This window comes from Sphaeramia orbicularis, chromosome 3 (genome assembly GCF_902148855.1).
Source record: "Sphaeramia orbicularis chromosome 3, fSphaOr1.1, whole genome shotgun sequence".
Taxonomy (NCBI): Eukaryota; Metazoa; Chordata; class Actinopteri; order Kurtiformes; family Apogonidae; genus Sphaeramia; species Sphaeramia orbicularis.
Genome location: NC_043959.1, coordinates 49,484,750 through 49,512,271, shown reverse-complemented (window position 1 = coordinate 49,512,271; position 27,522 = coordinate 49,484,750). Strand labels below are relative to the sequence as shown.

General features: G+C 36.5%; 1 protein-coding gene across 1 annotated transcript; it reads left to right on the top strand.

Moving 5' to 3' along the window:
* Positions 1–279: 279 nt before the first annotated feature.
* Positions 280–21,818, top strand: swap70a (switching B cell complex subunit SWAP70a). Its single transcript, XM_030130814.1, has 12 exons — positions 280–443; positions 5,070–5,210; positions 6,905–7,078; positions 7,176–7,403; positions 11,052–11,198; positions 11,996–12,104; positions 12,243–12,424; positions 15,118–15,225; positions 15,882–16,048; positions 16,591–16,789; positions 18,265–18,361; positions 21,207–21,818. Exons 1-12 carry the CDS (start codon positions 348–350, stop codon positions 21,323–21,325), a joined length of 1,767 nt encoding a protein of 588 aa, XP_029986674.1. The 5' UTR covers positions 280–347; the 3' UTR covers positions 21,326–21,818.
* Positions 21,819–27,522: the final 5,704 nt, after the last annotated feature.

Here is a 27,522-nt window from a genome sequence, read left to right as displayed (position 1 = left end):
TTGACACCCATGTTGAAAAGTATTATGAATGGAGCACTACTCATCAAATGACCAGAAATTCTCAGCTTTACTGTAAGAAACAAGAAGTGTCATGGATAAGTTCATAGAAATCTTATTTTTACCTCGAGAAAATGTAAACTCAGATGTTTTTTGCGTCACTGTTGCGGGCAGAGAAAACCCCCACAGATGTGGCGCATGGAGTGACCAAGTTTTCATCCATGCGTAAAGTGACGCAAACGTCGCAGTTCTCCTTCTTGCGCCAGCAGACAGCACACAGACACACTTTGACACTCACAAAGTCGACAGACAGACAGACAGACGGAAATCCTCTGGTGATTCGGGACAAAATGTGGGTTCGAGATGAGCTGTTGAAGTCCATCTGGCACGCGTTCACAGCCCTGGATGAGGATCACCGTGGAAAAGTGTCCAAATCTCAGCTCAAGGTACGTTTCACTTCTGTTTTAAAAGCACAGCAGTCGACTCTTTACACATGGAAATACAGTAGTCTAACCAGTCCAACTGACAACACTACAGTCAGTCTGTTACTATGGGAACATGTGATAGTCACTAGTAAATATAATGTCATTTTAGGCCCTAGAATTATTTATTTATTTATTTATTTATTTATTTATTTATCAATCACATGCAAAGAAAAATAAAACAAAACAAAGTAAATTAAGACATAAACAAAATAACATTTAAATGGACAGAATCTATCTTCAAACACATACAAGTCTGAATATTGCATGGTCCAAAAGGAGTAGGAAGAAGTATGAACTTATTTAATCTAACCCCTCAGTGCTTTTACACCTTTATCATTAACTTAACACAACAATCAAACAATACTATTTCCCTAATTTTAGCATCGAACCACAACAATCCATAATGCAGTAACTGAATTATCCACAACAGTCTGTTCATGTCAGTACAGTCATACAAATGGACTCAACAAATCAACCATTATTCTTCAATAATTACAGCAGATTTATCAGTACAACATTATTCATAAACAAACAGCCCTCCTCATTGTCATTATTAAATACTGGACCGCTCAAGAATCAATTCTTTATATCTTTTTTTAAACTGAATAATGTTTGATATTTGTTTTATCTCCACACACAATTTGTTCCACAGTTTTACTCCACAAATGGTGATACAGAAACTTTTTAATGTAGTGCGTACTTTATGAATCTTTAAATTAAATTTTCCCTGTAAATCATAGCCTGCCTGTCTTTCTCAAAACATTTACTGAATATTGCCCGGTAGTAAGTTATTCTTTGCTTTATATATTATTTGAATAGTTTTGAATTCCACAAGGTCAATGAGTTTTAAAGTTTTAGATTGTTAAAATAGTGGATTTGTGTGTTCCCGAAAACCAACATTGTGAACAATTCTTATTGCTCTTTTTTGCAATATAAAAAGTCTATGTAATGAACTTGTATATGTATTTCCCCATACCTCCAAACAGTAACTTAAATAAGGTAAGATCAATGAATTATACAGAATAACATCAACATATAGAACAACATCCACGACTATTAAAAGGCACTAAATTAAAATGAAGAAAAATGATTACAGTAACATGGCGCATGGTTCAGTACTTTTATACCTTTGTCTACTGAATGTCCAGCTGAAATTCACAGAAGTGTCCCTTTTACTGTTTAAACAGGAATCTATATGAATCTTACAATGGTCAAAGCAGGGGGGCAAGTAGGGGCAAGTAGGGGCAACTGTTGCCCCCCCTCACCTGGCCCCCCTAACTGTATGCTCTTAAAAACTATACTGAAACCAACCAGCACTATGCCCAAAAGCCTCTGTAAGTATTGAAATAAAAGATGAATTCACCCAAAAATGTAAATGATTAAATAATAATTATTAAACCAGGTTATATACTTATTGTCAAACTGGGAAAACAACAAATACAGTGAGAATAATAATAATACAAGGATTTTATCTTGACACTTACAGGTCACAATGAAAAGAGAAAGTAAAAGTGACATCATTACTAATTATTTTGGGGAGAAATTGAGGAATGAGCAGGAGATACATACATGCATACATACATACATACATACATACATACATACATACATACATACATACATATATAGATATGTGTGCGTGTGTTGATTTACACATATATGGGGATTCCACATTTTAGTGAATGCATGAATTTAGCTGTCCTACACATGCTGCTCCAAAATCAACAAATGCAAATATTATACGAGTCCTTATATACTTAATATAAAAGCCAAGTGGCCTCTGTGTGTGTGTGTGTGTGTGTGTCCGGGGATTCACACAAAATCCGGAAAGAGCTGATTGCTGCAGTTTAGCATACTTGTATATTTTTGATCTAGGAACAGACTAGTGAAAACAGCAAGTTGATAGGAAAAATATTTTGGGAGATTTTAGTAATTTTGGAATATAATAGCCTTACAGTCACGTAGCTATGCCTACAAGGCTTTGGCGGTGACTGCTGGACAAATGCGGTACAGCATGCATGAATACACAACAGCATAAAAACTACCACATCTAGAACTCGTGGATCCCTACAGGTCAACGCACTAGTAAATAATTATTAGTCCAGGCTGAAGTTGAAATCAACACCTGACATAGATATGACATGTTGTTGTGTGGAAATCAGAATCAGTATCAGAATCCAAATCACTATCAGAATCAGTATCAGAATACTTTATTAATCCCAGGGGAAATTATCGTGCGTTACAGTTGCTCTGTGCAAGTATAATCAAAGTAGTGGGAAAAATACACACGCACACATATACACACACATATACACACACACGCCAAATATACTTTTTAAACACTCTATTAAACACAGTTGGTTGTACAATATATACTAGACAAATAATAACAATATGATAATTAAAAGAAATGTGGATAAATAATTGTGCAAAGAACACATGTAAGGCCTTATACATTTCACAAAGACATACATTTTATTAATAACAACAAAGAACACATGTATTAAATTGTGATGTTAGAGAATAAATAATATTCCAAGAACAGCCCACGTTGAAAAAGTTTTATAATGAATTTGATCAGAATGTCTGTGATTGTCTGATAATAATTATTTCAAAAGCTGTATATGAAATATGCTGCAGGATTTCCTGTATTTATTTCTTTGTTTTTTCTTGATAAATAGTCTTTATACAAAATCCTTCTGCATGGCAACCATTGTTAACTTATTTGTGAAGCGTGTGAAACATACTGTTGTAGAGGCTGAAGCAAAAGCCAAAGCGAGGGGTGCTTTTTTTCCTCTTCTTTTTTTTTTTTTTTTTTTTTTTGTATGACAGTTTGGGTTGGAGTTTGTCGACCTGCTGAGACTGATGTCTATGTGCCCAGCCTGCCAAAGACACAGTCTGACTCCAGACATCCTGCGGGGTTTTTCATCTCACATATGCTCTCTCTGAACAGTGCAGAGCAGCCAGGAAATTCACAAAGACTCTATTTTAAGACGACTATTTTTTAACTTTACATGACAACGATGTCTAATTCAGCAGCCAATGTCTATCTGAGAAAACAGTCTGCAAAAATAAAGCCCCTGGGATAAAGGTTTTCGACAGCGTAAAGCGAGGATCAAGTGTTTTTTCGGTAAAATCATGTTAGAAAACTCTTATTTTTCAGGGAGTTCCCCATCATTATTACAGCTGGGCCTGAACTTTGAAGGAGCCTCACCACAAAAGAAACGCATGGCCAGTAATGCTCATAAATGTGTCCTATGATAAAGACAGAAGGGGTGAAGCAGATCTAGAACTGCACTCACATGAACCAGATGTCCTCGTTTGTGTGGACATGCACATGTTTATCTGTCCACGCATATTGAGACCACGTCCCACATTTAGACCATGAAGAGAATACACGACCCCAAACAGAACACAGCAGGGTTACAGCAAAATATATCACAAACTACTGCTCAGTACAGGCATTTTCTGCTTGTTTCCATGTCATTTCAGAGTAAAATGATTGTAAAAATGATCTACCAAAAGATTCATATGAGGATTATTCTTTATTTTTGTCAATTTTGTTGATTTTTGTTAATTTAATTCATTTTTGTTGATATTTTTGCTAACCTTTTGGTTGTTTATTATGTTAATTTTGGTTATTATTTTCTTCATTTTCGATCATTATTTTATGCATCTTTGTTAATTTTGTTAATTTTGACCAATTGTTTTGTGAATTTTTGTGAATTTTTGTTGAATATTTTGTATCTTTTTTATAAGTTATTTTTGAATTTTGTTGATGTTTTTGTTTATTTATTACTTATTCTTTTGTATTTAATTAGTTTATTGCTTTTTAACTTATTTTGTCGTTTTTCTTTTTCTTATTCTTCTTTGTTAATTTTGTTGCTTTTGTTCATTTTGTGTTCTGTTTGTTCATTTTGTATCAATATTGCTAATTTTCCTGGATTACATTGTTTATTTTTGCCATTTTTTCTTGACTATTTTGTTCTTTCAATCAGTTTTATTCTTGTTTGTTGATTATATGGTTCATTTTTTTGTTAATTTTGTTCAGTTTTCTTGATTATTTTGTGCATGTTTTTCAGTTTGATTCTCTTTTGTGGATTATTTTTCTTCATTTTGTTGATGTTCAGTTTTATGTTGGTTTTTACTTTTTTTTAATTAAAGCATTTACCTTTTTTTTTTTTTTTTTGCTTATTTTGCCCATTTACTGGTCCTTTCATTGATCATCTTTATTTATTTTGTTCACTTTAGTCATTGTATGGTGGCTTTAAAACGTTTAATCCTGACGAGCCAAACCAGTTCAGTCTTCATTCTTGTTGAACTTTCTTATTCATTTTATTTGTAACAGCAAGAAGAGAAAATCCCAGTGATGTGAAGCAGCCAAAAAGAAAACACGATGCGTCTTTGTGTCTGTGATACTGTGTACTTTTGTTTTACAGTAGTCATACATCACAAAGAAACACAAGTACGCTCACTTTTTTGCTGGGATCAGGTCACCCTGTATGAACTGTGCACTAAATTATTATTATGTACATGCTACTAATGTTTTATCCTTTATTATATTAATTCAGTTGTGTGGTTTTCCAGGTGCTATCTCATAACCTTTGCACTGTGATGAAGGTCCCTCATGACCCGGTGGCCCTCGAAGAGCATTTCAAAGATGACAATGAGGGGCCTCTGTCCAACCATGGCTATATGCCTTATCTCAGTAGGTTCATTCTGGACAAGGTAAGTGCATAAAGACACTGAAGTCAGATTCACATACAGTACGTCAATTCAATATGTCACGTGTTTCACATGAGACAAATGTTGAAAACGGTGAAAATAGGAAGAAACAAAGGGTCTGTAAGAAGCAAAGGCTGGTAAACATTTAGTAAAAGTAAAAAATGTGAGAAAAGGGTACATTTACCCCCATATCACACCATGTACATATGCAACCACAATGTAAATATGTATACCATTAAAATTTTAAGAATGTTTAATTTTAAGTTCTCTATTTATATAAATATAAAATTTCTCATTTTTCCTTTATTTTTCATTTTCACTTGTGTTTTTTTCTTCTTATCTTATCTTATCTTATCTTATCTTATCTTATCTTATCTTATCTTATCTTATCTTATCTTATCTTAAATACAACAAAAAAACTAACACACATATACAGCACAGGTTAAATCCCATTAAATTGTTATAGCACTAAATAAACAAATGAAATCTTCAGGTAATACACCAACATGGACACCAGACAACACTGGAACAGAACCTTTACTGTTTGCATGATGAAAAATCAAATCTGTTAAATTGTGAGCACAGAGATGGAAGAGATGCAGCATCGGGTCTTGTTTTGTTCTAAGTTTCAGATATATTTTTGAAACTATGTACAGTTGCTCAGTAATTTTCTTTTCAGACACTTTCCTGTTTTTCTTCCTATGCATACGCATCATTAATCACCTTTGACCAGGTTCAAAGATTACATACTGAGTTCCAGTTATACTTTATCTCTCAACAATAAATCACATTGTCACAATTATTTCATGAAAAGCTGTTAAAATATTTCATTCCAACTTTGTAGGGAACAGTGTATTTTGGGAATTTGCCTCTATTAGATAGACCCAGTGAACACAGACAGGAAATGAAGGGGGAGAGATATGCAGCAAATAGTCTCAGGTCAGAACCCAACATGAAATCCTGCAAAAACAAACCATCACAGCACCTTGAACTTCAGGTTTCAGAATATCGCAGACTTGTATTTTTCAAGTAGTCGCAAGTTTTCAGCTCATTTTGTTGCAAATCCTTGGTCTGAATGCATCCTTATTAAAAGGAATATTGCATTCTTCACAAATAAAACACTGAATGCAGATCAGGGAGTCCTTTTTATTTCAGTTGATTCCCTATGGACACATTTGACTCATTTGCAGGATGTAATTGATGATTCAATCCATTCTTTTTTTTTTTTTCTAGAGCTGTTCATTATTTGTTGCCAGCTTTTTCAGACTTAAATTATGCTGAAAGAAAAACAATTATATAACACAGAAACAACACCGACATGAACTCTGGCACAGATGACTAATCATGACTAGCATCACTTCCCTACTGAACACATTTTTATTATTTATCAATAGAGCGTATTTATTAAAACTCAAAAACAACACAGACTCTCCTCACAAATATCTACTGAAGTCAAACCTATTGGTAAACCGCTCGAGTTTCCCTGGTTGTTCTTTGAGGCCGTTTTCTTGCCTTTTTCTCACAGGCTCTGATTAGAATGAAAATGAGGGATCAGGTTTGTGCTTCACATCCTGCAGGCTGGATGTTGTGAAAGGATACAAACACAATCTCCTGCTTAGCATTTGTAAACACACTGCCTTCTCTGGAGCTAAAAGCTTGACTCTGACTCTGATTGAACGCTGTATTTTTAATCATAGGTACGGGAGGATTTTGACATCTTGGAGTTCAACAAGATGTGCTGGACACTGTGTTACAGGAAAAACATCTCCCCTCAGCAGCTGCTCATCTCAAATGATGATGCCTTCAAAGTCTGGTGCATTTTCAACTTTTTGTCAGAGGATAAATACCCACTAGTTATCATTGCTGAAGAGGTGAACATGGGGGAGGGGGTCTTCACATTTCAGCCATTTTAACTTTAGTGAAAACAGAGAAGGGACACATTCTGAACTCACCTGTCCATCCATGTAGATCGAGTACTTCTTGCGAAAGCTGACTGACGCCATGGCGAACACGTGGAGTGAGGACCGGTTTACAGAATACAAGCTTGAACTGAGCGGAAACAAGAACTGCCTGACGGCCTGGGAGCTGATTGAGCTGGTGGGGGTGCATTTCTTCAGCAAGAGTCTCAACTGTCAGACTCTGTCAATGGGCATCAATGAGGTCTTCCAGGAGCTCATCCTGGACATCCTCAAACAGGTACCAGTGGATCCTGATCTCATGTACCGCTACACATCTACTGTTTAAAAGAACAGAAATTGCACTACCTACTTTTATTTACCAACTTTTAACATTTATTTATATCCAAAGTTGCATTGATCTTGTTTTGATGGTGGAGATTCAGACCAATGCATCAAGTCTTCTCCAGCACATCACAAAGATCCTCAAAAGTGTTCATGTCTGGACTCTTTAGAGGCCAATCCATGTGTGAAAATGATGTTTCATGCTCCCTGAACCGCTCTTTAACAATTTGAGCCTGATTAATCCTGGTTTTGTCATCTTGGAATATGCTTGTGTCATCAGAAAGAAAAAAAACAAAACAGGTTATTCAGTGTATTCAGGTCCATCTGACCTCATTTTATGGACACGTAACTCCAGATCAAAACACTACTGCCACAGCCTTGAAATGTAGGCACTAAGCATGATGGGTAATCACCTTCGCCTGCCTCTCTTCTCACCCTGATGGATCCACCTCTCTGGAACAGGGTCAATCTGGACTCACCAGACCACATTTTTCCATTGAAACACAGTCCAATCTAAACACTCTAAATAGAATGTTTCCATACAATACGTTTTCAAATTAGTTAGTTAGTGAGTGTAGTTTTATTTCAAGCACGTAGAATCATCAGATAAAAAAAGAACAATACAACATGTCAAACAAAATATATCTGCACTCAAAAAGGAGAGGGAGGAAGTACAATTTATAGACTCCCACCTCTTTTAACAAACTAATTATTAGATTAATTCTGCTTCCTTTGCTTTATTAACACACTTTTTTTCTGTATTTTTATTTATTTATTTATTTTATTTTTTTTTTTACAATAACACAAAACATCCATCCAAACCATTCACATACATGTTTTTGCTCACCTCACACACAATCAGATTTGCATAATCAACCGTTTTTAATATAAACTATATTATTTATATGCACTTTAAATATTTACTACAAATACAATGATCAATAAATGTGATAATTTCTCCTAATCATGATAATTAATTAATGACAATAATATCTTATTTAATGCATACTTCTATGTTATAACTAGATCAGATAATGTTCTATATTTTGTTATTATAGTGGATTTATACATCCTTTTAAATGCACAAATTAAAGAAGACATTTTTAAGTTTTGATCCAGATTATTCCACAGATGTTCCCCTCTAACAGTGGTACACTGGGTTTTTATATTTGTTGTATGCTTAATTTTCTTGTATTATTTATATAAACAAATATTTTCTTACTTTAAATTTGACTTCACACAACGTTTCCACAGATGCATAATGAGTCTTAAAAAGTCATCCAATACAAATTTTAAATATGTTAAATATAATCTTGACAGAGCACAAAACTACAAAATGAAACCAACAACTACTGAACTGTACAGCCCATCTAAAAGTTAAATCTTGAAAATAATTTTATGGAATAAGTTAAAAATAAGTTGTTATCTCTATCAGGTAGGTTAAGTTTGTGTTGTTCTCTGTCTGTTTCCAGTCAAGATTAGACAACATATCGTGACATTTTTCTGTGAGTTTCTGATGTTATTGACAATAGATAATTAAATTATGGTCATTCTACAGTACAGGCCAAAAGTTTGGACACACTTTCTCATTCTTCGCATTTTCTTTATTTTCATGACTATTTACATTGTAGATTCTCACTGAAGGCATCAAAACTATGAATGAACACATGTGGAATTATGTACTTAACAAAAAAGTGTGAAATAACTGAAAACATCTCTTATATTCTAGTTTCTTCAAAGTAGCCACCCTTAGCTCTGATGACTGCCTTGCACACCCTTGGCATTCTCTTGATGAGCATCAAGAGGTAGTCACCTGAAATGGTTTTCACTTCATAGGTGTGCCTTGTCAGGGTTACTTAGTGGAATTTCTTGCCTTATTGATGGGGTTGGGACCATCAGTTGTGTTGTGCAGAAGTCAGGTTGATGCACAGCTGACAGCCCTATTGGACAACTGTTAGAATACATATTATGGCGAGAACCAATCAGCTAAGTAAAGACAAACGAGTGGCCATCATTACTTTAAGAAATGAAGGTCAGTCAGTCTAGAAAATTTCAAAACCTTTGAATGTGTCCCCAAGTGCAGTCGCAAAAACCATCAAGCGCTCCAACGAAACTGGCTCACATGAGGACCGCCCCAGGAAAGGAAGACCAAGAGTCACCTCTGATGCTGAAGATAAGTTCATCTGAGTCACCAGCCTCAGAAATCGCAAATTAACAGCAGCTCAAATTAGAGACCAGATGAATACCACACAGAGCTCTAGCAGCAGACACATCTCTACAACAACTGTTAAGAGGAGACTGCGTGAATCAGGCCTTCATGGTCAAATAGCTGCTAGGAAACCACTGCTAAGGAGAGGCAACAAACAGAAGAGATTTATTTGGGCCAAGAAACCCAAGGAATGGACATTAGACCAGTGGAAATCTGTGCTTTGGTCTGATGAGTCCAAATTTGAGATCTTTGGATCCAACCGCCGTGTCTTTGTGCGACGCAGAAAAGGTGAACGGATGGATGCTACATGCCTGGTTCCCACCGTGAAGCATGGAGGGGGAGGTGTGATGGTGTGGGGGTGCTTTGCTGGTGACGCTGTTGGGGATTTATTCAAGACTGAAGGCAACCTGAATCAGCATGGCTACCACAGCATCCTGAAGTGACATGCCATTCCATCCGGTTTGCGTTTAGTTGGACCATCATTTATGTTTCAACAGGACAATGACCCCAAACACACCTCCAGGCTGTGTGAGGGATATTTGACCAAGAAGGAGAGTGATGGAGTGCTGCGCCAGATGACCTGGCCTCCACAGTCACCGGACCTGAACCCAATCGAGATGGTTTGGGGTGAGCTGGACCACAGAGTGAAGGCAAAAGGGCCAACAAGTGCTAAGCATCTCTGGGAACTTCTTCAAGACTGTTAGGAAACCATTTCAGGTGACTACCTCTTGAAGCTCATCAAGAGAATGCCAAGAGTGTGCAAAACAGTCATCAGAGCTAAGGGTGGCTACTTTGAAGAAACTAGAATATAAGATATGTTTTCAGTTATTTCACACTTTTTTGTTAAGTACATAATTCCACATGTGTTCATTCATAGTTTTGATGCCTTCAGTGAGAATCTACAATGTAAATAGTCATGAAAATAAAGAAAATGCAAAGAATGAGAAGGTGTGTCCAAACTTTTGGCCTGTACTGTATGTCAAACACACACAAAAATCATTATATTCCTACAATTTTTAAACAGATTTCTTTCCAATTCTAACTGAGGTAACTTTAGACCACTGTCTTCCAACACACAAAATGAAAGCATGACAGAATTTGCTGTAGGTAGTTTATGTTCTAGTGGGAATGTACCTTCCTTGGCAGAGGTTTGTGGTCTCTGAATGGTTTTTTAGTTCCTGCTAACAACACCTTCATCTATTGTAACTAAGAACAAGTTCAACAGGAACTGCCTCACATTCAGTGGTAGAAAAGCTTGGTATCTTTTATCTTTTTAAGGTTTATATGGACAAAGAGGCAAAAGATTTGAAACACGCAGAAAGTCTGTATATAACTGCGTATTCCACATGTTTTTGCTGATTTATGTGGCTTGAATGTCTCTGTGTTACTTTGAAGGGTTACATGACGAAAAAGGGCCACAAAAGGAAGAACTGGACGGAGCGCTGGTTTGTACTTCGACCCCACTCACTGTCATATTATGTCTGTGAGGATCTTGTGGAGATAAAAGGGACGATTGCTCTAGACAGTGACTGCTGTGTGGAGGTAAACAGTCCAACTGTGTCCTTGTATTGAAATATATGTGTTATACTGTCAGTCTGTAATGCCTCAAGTATCTATATCATACATGTCAAACTCATTTTAGTTCAGGTTTCACATACAGTCCAATTCGACCACAATCAGTAGATCAGTAAAATGATAACATTATAACTTATAAATATTGTAAACTCAAAATTTTTTATCTTTGTTTCATTACATTGTATTACATTACCTTGCATTTAACAGACGCTTTTATCCAAAGCAATTTAGAAAAGAGAGGATCAAATCAAGCATCAGTGCTAGTTTAGTTGCAAAAAAGGAAAAATGCAGTGTGAAATTATTTACATTTACAAACTATCCTTCCACAAAAAATGTGAATAACCTGAACCAGAAATTTCTCAAGAAAAATAAGTACGATTTTAAGAATATTACACCTCAGCGTATCATTTACACATGTACGTTACAAGTTACAGATCACAGTGGATCACAAAGGGACAAAACATTTAGTAACAGGCATCAGGAACAGAAGAGTATGGCATTTAACTTCATGATCAGAACAAATTGTCAAGACTTAGCGACACCTTTTAATTTATGCTCTTTTCAAACTCATCCTGTAGGCCTGACTGAACCCTTTGGAGGGCTGGTTTTAGCCCGTGGGCCATGTGTTTGACGCGCCTCGTCTATGAATTTCTAAATGATGGCGTGTATCTGAATATAATTTTCAGAAGCATTTGACTTTTATTAACCTGCAGTTTTGTTTGTCTACCACCACATTTTCACTTCCATGTTATTCCCTGTCTCAGTCTCTCCCAGATAGAGATACAAAGAAATGCCTTTTTATCATCAAATGTTCTGACAAAAGCTTCGAGATCAGTGCATCGGATAAAAAGAAGAAGCAGGAATGGATTCAAGGTAATGACCGGTGACTTTCCACTGTTCTCTTGTAATCAGGATTTCTAAATCTCTTTTCTGACTCACTGTTTGTCTGTGTTTAAACTATGGTGGGTTTTGATGAGTCTGTGTCTCCTGTTTTTCTGGTCCTCCTGGCAGCGGTTCAGACCTGCATCCAGCTGCGGAGGTTGGGGCTGCCGTCTCCTCACCGTGAGGCCCGGTTGAGGCGGAGGGAGCTCCGACAGAGGCAGCAGGTCGAGGAAGACGACCTCGCACACAGGATGAAGCAGCTCCAGGCAGCGAATGACAACAAACAGAGAGAGCTGGAGGCCATGAGGAAGGTGGTTTCTGATTTAATACTGAAAGATTTCACACCAGGATAAACTAACCCACAAAGACCCAGTGCTACTTTTGTGGCAATTAGAAAAATGAATATTTCCTTCTATTTGACCTTTTTTCAAGTGTTTTATTGTAATTTATTACAATTATCCTCTGCATTTTGCGTTTTTTAAAGTGAAAATCAGTTATTTTCCTATATTTATTTTACTGATCATGTGGATGTTCATAAAAGCTCAGATTAAAGTTGAGAATTATGTTAGAAATAGAGAAAACTGAAGAAAAAGTTATTTTTTGAGCAAATCTCTCATTAACTGAACATAAACCAAGTGTGTCCATCCACTGTCATTGATCCAACTCCATGGGTTTTACTGGTGAATCAATGTTGTAGAAGATGATAGTGTTTCCACAGTAACTACGGAGCCTCTTAACGTCCAAATGGGTCATATCTGATGACCATGAAAAGATGAGAAACTGCATTTTACACCAATTATTGACATATATTGATAGGTTTAGTGCACATGTGTCAAACATGCCCAAATCCGGCCCGCCAAAGGGTCCAAGTCCGGCCCTTTGGATGAAGTTGTGAAATGCAAAAAATACACTAAGATATTAACAATCATTTTAGTTCAGGTTCCACATTCAGACCAATTCAATCTCAAGTGGGTCAGACCAGTGAAATACTTTCATAATAACATATATATAATGACAACTCCAAATTTTCTCTTTGTAAATATAAATATTTTCATGTATTTACACAAAAACAAAGTTTAATTTTGCAAAAAAATGTGAATAACCTGAACAAATATGAACAACCTGAAATGTCTTAAGAGAAGTACAATTTTAACAATATTCTGCCTGTTATTAAATGTTTTGTGTATTTGTAGATCCACTATGATCTGTAAGTTATAACGTACATGTGTAAATGATAAATTGAGGCATAATATTGTTAAAATTACACTTATTTTTTTCATTTTGTTCATGTTATTCACATCTTTTGAAATGATAGTTTGTAGATGTAAACCTTCTCATAATGTAAATTTACTTTTTTTGCTCTTAAACATAGAGAAAAGTTTGGAGTTGACATTATTTATATATTATGTTATTATTTTACTGGTCCGGCCCATTTCAGATCAAATTTAGCTGAATGTGGCCCCTGAAGTAAAATGAGTTTGACATCCCTGGTTTAGCGGATCAGAAGTTATTCTATATTTTAGATGGGTGGATGATTTTGGTTATCAGTGGCTGTTTGGGTCTTCATGAGTTAAAAAAAACCATACAGGGGAGTCAACTCTGAAATCACTCTGCCTTCAGAGAGCAATTACACATTGTTGTTCATATACTTAGAATAACATATTTTTACCTCTTCTCATGAAATGACTGTGACAATGTGATTTATTCTTGAGAGATAAAGTGTAACTGGGACTCAGTGTGTAATGATTGTACCAGATAAAATTGATTATTGATGTGTATAAACAGGAATAAAAAAAGGAATGCATCTGAAAAAACAAAGTTATTCCAACATTATGGGAACAGAGTATAAACTATCAGTAGGAGCCTGTTTCCTCTTCAGTATGCCTCAATATCCTCAACACACCTGGCATCTTTTGTCCTTCATCTTTTTTTATTTTTGGTCATTTTGTCAGAGGCTAAATAATAAAACATAGATTTCTGCAAGTTTATTACAGTGCAGTTCAGTACAACGTCGCTGCACAAACAGCATCTGCAAAAATGGTCTTGACTTTGTCAGATTCTTTACGACACAAAAAGCATTCAGTAGTGGAAACTTGGACATCCTTAAGACTTGACAGTCTCAAATATTATCATGAAATATTTGCAGATAAATCTCTTTTTTGTGTTTTCAAAGGTGCAGCTGCATCAGACAGACGCAAAAAATGCAAATTATTTTTTTTGTTTGTTGTTAACAAGAAAAAATAACAAAACTAATTTCTTGACTGTTACAATGTGTCATGTTATCTTACTGAAACATTCAGTTTTGACCTCGATGGAACAGAGCATGTGCAGAGAAGGAGCGTGTGGGTTTGGAGAATGGAACAATATATTATTTCAGTGACTTAAGGGTGATTCTAAATGCAATATATCACAAATGCATGAGGTGTCCAAAAACTTTTTCCTCTACTGTATGTACATATGTGTAAATGTAGTAGATAGAGTATGTGTGCTTTATATTATGCACATGCTGTCACATCATCACTGCAGGTCAATATGAGAAAGTTAGTTTTTGTTCTGTTTTTTGCAGATACTGTGGTTCCAACTAAAACAAATGACTGATTATTTAGACGAAACACACAACTGTGAAAGGGGAAGCAAAACCTTCAATGCAAATGACAGTTCATATCTGTTAGAGACACCTGCATGTAGAGCAGGGCCGGACCCATGATTCAGTTTCAAGTCGCTAACATATTATTGATGATTTCTCACTTCTTGTTTTTTTTCCATTTAAACACATTAAGCTTTAAACCCTCAGATGCTTATTATGTTATTGAGTGTGTTTGTAATTTTACATATTAAATCATTTGTTGTGTATGAACTGTTAAGAGAAGACGACACAGAAAAATGAAAGTTGCTGTTGGTTACTGTGCATAAATACACCCTGTAGCTCTAATGTAGCCACAGTCTCATCTTGTTTTCTGAAGCCAGGGACAAAACAATATGTTCCTTTTTTTCTGTTTTATAGAAAATGGGAGAAGCTGCTGCTAAAGCTTCTATCGAGGAGGAGAGGAGGAGGAAGACGGAGTTAGACCTGCAGGATCGCTACAGACTGGACCTGGAGAGGGAGAAAATGGTAAAACCTCAGTGTCTGTGTCTAATACGATGCATATGTAGTGACACACAAAGAAATCCACTGACACTAGTCAACCACAGTGATGTTTCACACATGCAGGCACTGCTGTTCCAGGAAACATGAGCTAAAAAAAAAGTTGAAATGATGCATCCCATGATGTTGAGTCATCATTTTGCCAGAGCATCGGAAGTTCTCTGATTAATAATTTATTTATACAGTCACTGGCTGTGACAAATGTCCTTTCAAGACTAAATAAACTGCACTGATTGCTCAAGTCGGGCATCACTGCAGCTACATTGATGTTTGAACAAGTATTACAACAAAATCAGTATCAAATTCACAGAATTTTCACTTTGTGTAGCTCCTAGTAGAACTGTACCACACTTTCTTTTTCCATTACTGATGAATGTGTGTGAAATCTGAGTATTTATTACTTCATGAGGATATAAATTTGCTTCTACTGTCATTTGTAGGGACTTGGATATGTAATCGGAACAAAATAATGACTCCTATGATATATAACTTGTTAAAAATGAGGGTTAAGAGTTGTAGGGTTAGGGTGTTATGGTCTCCTATAAATGAATATAATTCAATGTAATATCCTCATAACACATTGAAGCCCACCGTGTGTGTGTGTGTGTGTGTGTGTCCTTCAGGTGCGTCAGCAGATGGAGGAGCAGGTGGCTCAGAAGTCCATTGAACTGGAGCAGTACCTGCAGCGTGTCCGGGAGCTGGAGGGCATGTACCACCAGCTGGAGGAGGCTTTAGAGGACGAGAGACAGGCCAAGCAGGATGAGGAGGCCATGCGAAAACTACAGGCCAGGTCTCACACACACACACACACACGCACACACACACGCACACACCTACACACACACACACACACACACACACACACACACACACACTCACACACACACACACACACACCTACACACACACACACACACACACACACACTCACACACACACACTCACACACACACACACACACACGCACACACGCACACACCTACACACACACACACACCTACACACACACACACACACACACACACACACACACACACACACACACACACACTCACACACACACACACACACACACACGCACACACCTACACACACACACACACACACACACACACACACACACACACACACACACACACACACACTCACACACACACACACACACACAGTGGTGCATATGCTAGATTTGATAACAGTAAATGTGATTGTTCTCATTCTGTAATGAACTCTACAGCCTTCTGTGTGTTTTGGCTTCACTTCCTTATTTTCTCTCATTCTGAACATGACTTAACTAGTTAAAATAAATATGGAGCTTCTCTGAATGACTCACAGACTGCTGGAGGAAGAGGCGGCCAAGAGGGCCGAGCTAGAGCAGATGCACCTTCAGCAGCAGAGGGCGCTGTCGCAGACCAGAGCCGAGAAGCAGGAGCTGGTGGCTGAACAGCTGGTCAAAGAGAGAGACCTGCAGGCAGCCATGCAACAGCTGGAGAGACTGGAGAAGGAACGGCATGGAGCACTGGAGCAGTACGAGGTTAGGCCACGCATGTGGACGTTCACAGGTTTAAGACTGATAAGACAAGATAACATAAGGCAAGATCAGACAAGATAAGGTAAGATAAGGCAAGATAAGGCAAGATAAGACAAGATAAGGTAAGGTAAGACAAGATAAGGCAAGATAAGACAAGATAAGACAAGATAAGGCAAGATAAGATAAGATAAGACAAGACACGGTAAGATAAGGCAAGATAAGACAAGATAACATAAGGCAAGATAAGACAAGATAAGGTAAGATAAGGCAAGATAAGGCAAGATAAGACAAGATAAGGTAAGATAAGATAAGATAAGGCAAGATAAGATAAGATAAGATAAGGCAAGATAAGATAAGATAAGGTAAGATAAGGCAAGATAAGATAAGACAAGACACGGTAAGATAAGGCAAGATAAGACAAGATAAGGTAAGATAAGATAAGACAAGATAACATAAGGCAAGATAAGACAAGATAAGGTAAGATAAGACAAGATAAGGTAAGATAAGGCAAGATAAGGCAAGATAAGACAAGATAAGGTAAGATAAGATAAGATAAGATAAGGCAAGATAAGATAAGATAAGGCAAGATAAGATAAGATAAGGCAAGATAAGACAAGATAAGATAAGGCAAGATAAGATAAGATAAGATAAGATAAGATAAGTCAAGATAAGATTAGACAAGACAAGATGACATAAGACAAGACAAGATATTTAAGATATTTTTGTACCTTAAATATCTATAGGTTCTATAGGTTAAATATATCTACGTCATCTTCCAAACTGGTCCATACAGTGTTTCTCCTGCTGTTAAAGCTGAGGAGACTGTGCATGTGTGTGTGTGTGTGTGTGTGTGTGTGCGTGTGTGTGTGTGTGTGTTTTGTCAGAAGTTACCACATGTGCCTGCACCACCAGCAGATCTTCCGACTTCTCCTCATCTCTTTTATTATGTTGTTGTGTAAAGTGTGTTGACATGGACAGACTTACCATGTGTGCAATACTACAACTACTACTACTACTACTATTACTACTACTAATAATAATAATAGTTACTGGCTGTAACTAAATTCCTCTGAGTATGTGTGTAGACCTGTATGACTGCAAACACATTTCTCTATCTGTGCAAACATATGCCTTTTCGTATCGGAAACATGTTTGACAGCATCAGATGAGATGAGATAAACTCCATTGTTCTCACAGTAGAGAAAGTTCACAGTTACAGCAGCTCTAAAGATAGAGATGTAAGAAAGAAAGAAAAAGAAATCAAATAAAAGAAACATATAATGATACAGAAAATATAAAATTAATACATTTCATTGTGGGTAGGCCAAAAATCCTCAGATATAAATTTCTTACTAATCATAGACACCATATAACTTTATAATCTCAGTAAAATCAGATGTTACAGTTTAAAGATCGTGACTATCTGCTTTTCATTTGTGTTGAAATCTTAACACAGATCTTTTCTTTCACGTGTGAAGGTGGTGACGAGGAAGCTGGAGCGAGCGGCAAACCAGACAAAGACATGGAAAGATAAAGTGGCCAAACATGAAGGACTGGTGCGTCTCATCCAGCCAGGTAGAACCACTCAGTTATTATCAGTTATGCACAGACATTTGCATATGTGTTTTGGTTTTACTAGGGCTGACAAAATTAACATGTTAATGCAGATTAATCCATCATCATGATTAATATGATAAAAACTTTAACGGAATTAACCCATCAGCAGTGTAGAATGACTCTGAACGTCTCTGCCAACGCATTTGGGGCAGTTTATCCAAGTAGAGTAAGTGTCGCACATGAACAAATAGATCCAGTAGTGACAGGCAGCAGAACTAACCCATAAAGATGGAAGACGCTGAACAGCACGTTGGTCCTCTGGATGGAAATATGAGGACAAAACAAAACAAGACAGAACAGTTGTCTGTTTCGAGTTGTTTTGTTTCAAGTTGTTTTGTTGAAACTGTTGAAGGTGTTTAATAAATATGTTAAGTTCATATGTACAGGGTGGGGAAGCAAAATTTACAATGAACATTTAGTTGTTTTTTCTCAGCAGGCACTACGTCAATTGTTTTGAAACCAAACGTATATTGATGTCATAATCATACCTAACACTATTATCCATACCTTTTCCGAAACTTTTGCCCATATGAGTAATCAGGAAAGCAAACGTCAAAGAGTGTGTGATTTGCTGAATGCACTCGTCACACCAAAGGAGATTTCAAAAATAGTTGGAGTGTCCATAAAAACTGTTTATAATGTAAAGAAGAGAATGACTATGAGCAAAACTATTACGAGAAAGTCTGGAAGTGGAGGAAGCAACAAAAAACGTACCAAAGCTTTTATTAAAGCTCTCAAATCCAAAATCCTAAAGGATCCAACCAAATCCATGAGAAAAATGGCAATTGAACTTGAGGTAGACAACAAGACCGTTAGAAATGCAATAAAATATGATTTGAAGTTAAAATCTTACACAAGAACACCAAAACACTTGTTGACAATAAGTGTTTTGGTTTGATTTTGGATTTTAGAGCTTTAATAAAAGCTTTGGTACGTTTTTTGTTGCTTCCTCCACTTTCAGACTTTCTCATAATACTTTTGCTCATAGTCATTCTCTTCTTTCCATTATAAACAGTCTTTATGGACACTCCAACTATTTTTGAAATCTCCTTTAGTGTGACGAGTGCATTCAGCAAATCACACACTCTTTGACGTTTGCTTTCCTGATTACTCATATGGGCAAAAGTTTCTGAAAAGGTATGGATAATAGTGTTAGGTATGATTATGACATCAATATATGTTTGGTTTCAAAACAACTGACGTAGTGCCTGCTGAGAAAAAACAACTAAATGTTCATTGTAAATTTTGCTTCCCCACCCTGTATATATATATATATATATTTCCTTCTTTCTTGAGTCTGTTTGCTCATGTGAAATAAAATGTGATCAATATAAATTAAAAGTGAATGATATTTAACCCTTTGATGCATAGGTCACTCCAGTGGACAGTTCTTCTCCAGCTGTTCTCTTGTATTTTAATGGGTTTTGATGTTTTAGTTCCATATCAGCCAACACAGTGAACACTTATGCACCATCCCACACACTGACATTCAGACCATTACTGTAACTTTGCTGTTCTTGATAAACCTGATCTGCACTAACATGTTTGAGTGTAAATCAATTGTTATTTGTTAGACAAGAAGGTTTTTTTTTGTATATTATCTCCATGAAGTGAGTAATTAGTGACATTAGAATATGTTAAAATGTGAGAAGACATCAGATTAGCAGCATTAAAAATGTTTTTATTTCATTGATCACTTTCTGATATTTGGTTTTAAACACGTTTCTTTACTTCAAAAATTAAATACGTGGATATTTTTGTAACTCCATAGAAAAAAAAAAACTTGATCGCTTTGTTTTTTTCATGCCTAAAGAGGAATAAAAACACTGAAGATAAAAATCTTGACTAAGGTTCTCACAATTCATGCATGAAAGGGTTAATCATGAATAACCAAAATTAATCCACAACAACCCTGTGATTATTCTGATTAACAATTTAATTGTAATCATTTGACAGCACTAGTTTTTACAATAACTGGCCTTTTCCATAATCTGAAAATTAGTTCTAGTTTGAAGAATTTATATAAGAGTTGTAGAGTGTGGATAACACACACTAAAACACTGATTTTCCCCTTTTTTTTAAAAAATTTATTTATTTATTTTTTTATTTACTTTTGTAAAATTTTATATTCTATTTTCTTATCTTATTTATAGTTTCTGTAACTTCATATTCACTCTATTTTTATTTTCTGAAGTATTGTTTTTTAATTAATAGTGTTGCACTGACTAGAGTAGCGCTTCTAATTTCATTGTACACACAATGACAACAGAGCCTATTCTATTCTATTCTATTCTATTCTATTCTATTCTATTCTATTCTATTCTATTCTATTCTATTCTATTCGGTTCTGTAATTTCTGTGTTTTTTGTTGGGTTTTGTTGGGTTTTTTTTTTTACATTGGGAGCTAAAACATTTTTTTTTTCCTAATATTTTCTTGTTTCTCATGTTACTCCATATTTGGATGGTGACCAAATAAAACAGTATTTGATCTGTATATGCTATCTCTGTATATTTGAAATGTTCCACTATTTGGCCAGTGTTTATCATATTCTGACTATCAAGAATAGTTCAAAACCACAAATAACTATCTGGTTTCAACTTTCACTTGGATTCTAAACTATAAAGACACCATGAGTTGAAGTATTTCATGATAATTATGAGTATTGACTGATATGAACTCTTTTAATAATAATAATAGTTTTGGCCCAGCCCTGGTCAAACATCTATAACATTCTATTCTACATGTGTAATTGACCTTTAACCTTGCCGTCATAAAAACGTCCTTCTCCTCTGTGTCCTTTAGGTCCCAAAGGGCCTCAGAGAATGACCAACTGGGGTCCAGCTTCTTTCACTGATGCTGAGCTCGAGATGAGGAAGAGGTCGTGGCAGGCGAGTAAGAACCAGGGGTCTCAGGGTCTGTGACGCACGGACCGTTTACGAATGGAGCGTTTACTAATGACCACGACTGTAACTGAAGAAGAGGTTTGATAACATGAACTGACTGCAAAGAAAACTGTGGTTCCAGTTTCATTTGACTCCTGTTTTATCCTAAATTAACTGCTTTTTTTTTTATCAGCCTTTTATTAACAACGTGAATTTATTTTTTTTAACATTCATGTTCTGTTTAGCTGAATATTTTTCCTGACTGAGTCTCAGACTTTGTTTTTCATTGTCTATGACTGACCTGCTGTTACGCATATGTAATTTCATCAGGAGCTTTTGACTTATGTCATGCAGGTTTTAGCAGCAGATGTATGTTTTTTTTTTTTGTTTTTGCTTTTCTTGTTTTCCTGTTTGTTTGTCTTTTTTTCTTACAGCTCAAACAACCCTAATACTAAAATAGAACATGTTCATCTCTGAAAATGCCGTGTGTCTCTATGTTTCTACTTTTATTTCATATTAAAACATTCACACCTTGATGCTTTGGCTCACTTGTGGTAATGATGAGCAGCATCCACCAGGTGGCATCATATGAACAGATCCTCAGTTTGGTGAAAGAGGAGCAGAAGTGTGAAGCTCTGCTGGTGGTGCAGGCACGTGTGGAAACTTCAGACAATACACACACACACACACACACACACACACACACACACACACACACACACACACACACACATACACAGTATCCTCAGGTTTAAGAGCAGCAGAAACATTACATTTAAGAACATCAGTGTGTCTCTTTATTAATAGAATCTGTTTTGTGACAAACATCACTGATTATTGAAGCCGTGTTTGTCAGAATGTTCCCTGGTCCTTGAAAGGTTCACCGCTGAAGGATATGTTGTTTATTTTTGTAATTGTGAAATTCCACAAAAAAACAAAAAGACTGGCTTTGTCTGTCTGTAAAATAGAGGTTACCAATAGATCACATTTGTCATCGGGATATTAACACAGAAAACTTTATTTCCACTATAGCTTTTGTTTCTTTTTATGAGCTTCAAGTACTAGTTAATACCTTTAAAATGATGTATTATTAATGTCTCTATCTTAAATACTTTTTGAATTAGAGTATAAAATGTAGTCGGGCACTCCCTACATAACCGCGTGACTTGACCCATATGCATCAGAATTGGCTTTGTTTATTATATACATAAACACATATAAGAATTTTTTGCTTGCAGTTGTTGTGTCTTTAGTATATGATAAATAAAACAGGTTTATTTGTCACATGCACAGTTATACATAGTACAATGCATAGTGAAATGTATATTTGTACTTGCAGCCAGTAGTAAAATAGAAAAAAAAATACAAGCAGCACACAAGATCAAAATATATCTAAATATACAAGTATATAATAAAGAAGTAGCTCCACTATGTGCAAACAATTTATAGTATTGCAGATGTGGTTATGGTGCATATACATATAGGTGATAAGTACAAAATATTACAAAAATTTGGAAAAAGTAAAATGTAAAAGTAAAACAGAAAAACCCTGGTATCAACTTACATACAGTAACACTTGTGGACAACAGAGGGAGTGTTCTAACTGTGTATTCATGCATTCACACTCAGCATCTGAACATTATTACCAATCACACAACGACTTCACAACATTTCAATTTGATAGTATTTGATGGTCTTTACTTATTGCACAGCATCATCATTAGATTTCAGATTTACTTGAAGGCTTGCAGACATCTTACATCCAGTCCTTGACCCTATTAGTTCAATTTAATCATATTAAAATCCTCAAAGACCTAAACATTTACAAGTGAAATAAAGCATCTGAAATGTTTAATCATTTTCCAACCACTGATCCCAACAATACATTCACATAATTCAGGTAAATAAAGTGTCTTAGCTTTTCAGAGACATCAGATGCATCTTTTTTGGATGCATCTGTAGCTGCATCTTCTGTAATATTGAGTCACCAGTAAAACATACATAGTTTGACAAATGACAGTGGTTGCAAATGCTTGTTTTTACATTCTGTTAACGATATATTTTGCTGAAAAAGTCATTTTCATCTCAGTTTTCTTTGTTTTTAGCTAAAAACATTTGGATTTTCTCTACATGATCAGTAAATAAAATACAGAAAAATACCTGATTTTCACTAGAATAATAAGTAGTGAGACATAAATCCAACTAAAAACCTTATCATAAAAGAGTGAATAAGTGAGGAGGAATATTCTTTTTGTTCAGGTCTGATTGAGTTGATGTGTGCAACTTATGGAAATTAAAAGGCTTTCTTTATTTCCATAAGTTGCAACACAACACTTGGTAGGTTTAGTTAAGTGTTTGTTTTGTTCTTTTCATGGGATTTGGTGACAGTAGGAAAAAAACAGACATTGCAACTGTTTTGCATATTGTGTCACCACAGGTACTCATGTAAAAGCAGAAAGAAAAGAGGAGATCATTGTTATCAGACTTGTAACTGCAGACATCATGAGTTGACGTATTATGATGGGTATCAAGTGGAAAAAAACATTTTAAACTGTGCATTCGTAGTTGTACCTGCCAACGTGTGTGTGTGTGTGTGTGTGTGTGTGTGTATGCGTGTTATTTTTATAAAAAGACCTCACTGTTCCAGTTATGGCAAAACAAAAATGAATCATACTTGATGTGCATGAAACACAGCAGGATGGACTCATCTCTGTCATAACAATGAAGGGAGCGCAACAAAAGACCACTGTTCCCCCTCGTACACCTCACCTTAACGCTCCCTCCTCTCATGTTTCAGTGACAAAACAGACAACTTTACTGTTGTCTAGGAACACTGTAACACAAACTACCACCTAGTTGTGGGTGTTTGTTTGTGTCGGCTCCTCCAGGCAGCTCCCCTCACAATGAGCGTCTTTTCTTTTGTGATTTTCAGTGTCACACCGTCCAAATTTTGCCCTCTTAGATAGAGGAGTTAAGAGGAAAACAGATAGTTCATCTCAAGTTCAGAGTTGTCAGAGCAGGAGATGAGATAGGAGCCTGTATTCATGCACTGACCCCACTCAGCACCGTGCAGATCTCTTTATACCGGTGGTTTACAGATAAGATCGGATATAGAGACGGATTTCCCAATTCTCTCAGCTAATACTAGAACAAGGAATGTTCTTAACAACCAAAAAAGATACAGTAATCCTCATAGCTTCTCCTTTTATGTGCTCATTCATTTAATAATCGGCTTCAACTTCAACTTTTCACATCAAAAATCAAAAATATCACTGAACACATGAAAAAAAAATCATCAGCTGGTCCAAGTGTTTGTCTGGATTTCTATATGATAAATAGATTTGCTGTTCACATTTTTCCTCTGAGGTATTTATATCCTCTAATCTGAGAAAAATGTGCCACCCTTTTTTTCTTTTTTCGTATAAACTATTCTCAGTTGGTATTTTCTAATCTCTGTAGCTAACTTGCACAAGCCCTTGACATTCCAAAAATAAGGATATCTCTTGCTGTATCACCCCCAGCCCATGTGTCCAAAAAGTATCCTAATGCCCATATCAAATTCATCTGATTCCTGTCGAAAATATCCACATCGAAACTGATTTGCGGCGGGAACATACTTTGGGATTGTCTGCTGGTGAAAAAATGTCTGGCAGATGCCTGTTTTCTAGGTTAGATGACTTCCCACAGTGACCTCACAGCCCTGAACATTTCACACGGTTGAATGGACGCCGGGTTTTGCTGCGCACAGAGAAACAGTGCTTCACTGACGCTGGCAAGTGAAACACATCAGGGCCTCAGATAAATAACTCTAAGTGGGCCAAGAAAACACATTAACACAAAGTTAAGAAACCCCCACCGCTGTCCCTTAAAGGGATAAATCACTGTGCTGCTCTTTTCATGGGCGAGCGGCCCCTGTTCGGATAAGATCATCTGGGGCCCGGTTGATTCATGCATTGATAATTTCCCAACAAACACTGCAGGCAGCTGACATCACCCTGGTTTTTGGGTGGGACTCGGTGTGTGTGTTTTTGGTGTTCTGGAGCAGGTGCCTGCTGAGGGGCCACGGGGCTCCGAGGCACAAGCGGCCCCCAGCAGATCTCACGTTGCCCACGTCGCAGAGGCCCCAAGGAAGTGGAAACTGCAACCCAGCCTGCAGGATTTGGAGGACCAATAAAATAAATCAGTATCATCTGTCACTGGAGTATTTTTGGGGCCCTTGTAAAGCTTATTTTTCAAGCTTTTTTTTTCCACACAAGAAGCATTTTACTGCAGCTGTGTGCCTGAAGAGCAGAAGCTCCAAAAACAACAGATATGTGGAATCTCGATTTTATAGACTGCTTTTGATTTGTCTTTTAATGTAAGAGGAGCCAACCAGGTCTAACCGCACTGAACTGAACATTTAGCCAAGTTACACAAGATCACAGTTTTACTTCACCGCTGTGTTTGTGGATAATAGATGCTTTCATCAGACATTTATGTGAAGTTTTACAGCAGAAATCACTTACAAAGGCTGTAATGAAACCTAAATCACGTCATGCTTATGCAACAAAGAAAATCTTTAACCTTTATTTTGCTAATTTGCATGAATCTGGTTTGATCCAGCTGGAGGAATGCAGCTATGTGGAGTCTACAACTGAATGAAATGGCTGATGAGTAACCATTCATCTGGAGGAAATGATTCCTGTCGTGCCATTCCACAAAATCCTGCTGGAAAACTTCCGCTGCATCCTACGTCCACGGGCAGAGGTCCTAATCTCTGTACCCAAAGCAAAAGTCTGGAGGCTTCCAGATGTTGGCCTGCTGCTGCAGCTCTGCACCTGCTGCCAGAACAGAAAAACACTCACCCCCCACTCCTCCCCTCCCCTCCCCTCTGCTTCAGAAAAAAAAGAGGGAAAAAATGCAGCTCTGACCTCCAGCAGCTTCCGCTCAGAGACAACTCATCTCAGGACCACAGAGCCATCCAGGCGCCGCCGAGCCGGAGCTGGGGTTGGTGCCCAGTCATAGATTCATAGCTGGAAAGTGAGCCACCGATCATCATCACCATCATCATCATCTTCTCCCTCCTCTGCTGGGAGTAAAGAAGACAAGGGCAGTGTCTGATTACCTTTCATCGAGAGAGAGGCTTTAATAAAGACAATATGCTCATAAGAGCCAGAAACGGTTCCGTCCTGTATTCTTTCACCGATGATGTGTTTTCATTAAGTCAATTCAAGTAATTCAAGTAAATATGTCAAACTTGTTGAGCCGAATTCTACTCCCTGCCGAAAACTGCATCCCAGTCATGTAGTTTTTGGCAGTATGTGTTTAATTTATATTTTGTATGTTGTGTATCTAAGATTTAACTTTTGAAAGTTTTATATACTTTACAGTTTGCACATTCTTTGATATTAAACAGATAAAAAACATAAGGTCAAGGTCAAGGTTACTTTATTTATTATTTATACCCGTAGGTAGATTTGTTTTGCAGTCTAGGTGATTGCCTTGGCATTACAACAACACATACATTAAACATGCAAGACAGGCACTTGATCACGCTTACAGACAGGACAAAAAATGCTCAGTGTTCCACCATTCATCGGTATAGCAGCATGGATAAGTAAAAGAATAAAATAAAAAAGATCAAATAAATAAAAACAAGATGCAATAAAACACAATAAAAACCAGAAAAGATAAAACTGCAATATCTTACAATGTTATTAATTATTTGCTACACGGCTATGATGGTCTTAAGAGGTTGACTAATTCACAATTAATTTCATACCCTACAGTCAGAAAGGAGAAAAATTAATGAACCAGGGTATTTTCAGTCAAATAATCTGCAGAATACATGTTGACCTCAACCTGGATGATCTGTATTGTATACACTGGTGGAAAAAAGGGTTTGTTTACCTCATGCATTTGTGATATATTACATTAAGACTCACTCTGAAGTCACTGAACTCTGCCAAGTATTGTTCCATTCTCCAAACCCACATGTTCCCTTCTGCACATGCTCAGTTCCATCGAGGTCAAAAGTGAATGTTTCAACAAGATAATGAACACACATCCAGGACATGACATGTTAAATCTGTCAAGAATTTAGTTGAGTTATTTTTGCATTTGTTTGTGTCTGTCTCATGTTAGCCACAACTTTTGAAACACAAAAAACATTTTTCCACAAATATTTCATGATAATATTTGAAACTGTGTACAATTTTAAGGGTGTCTGAAAACTTTTTTCCACCACTGTATATTAC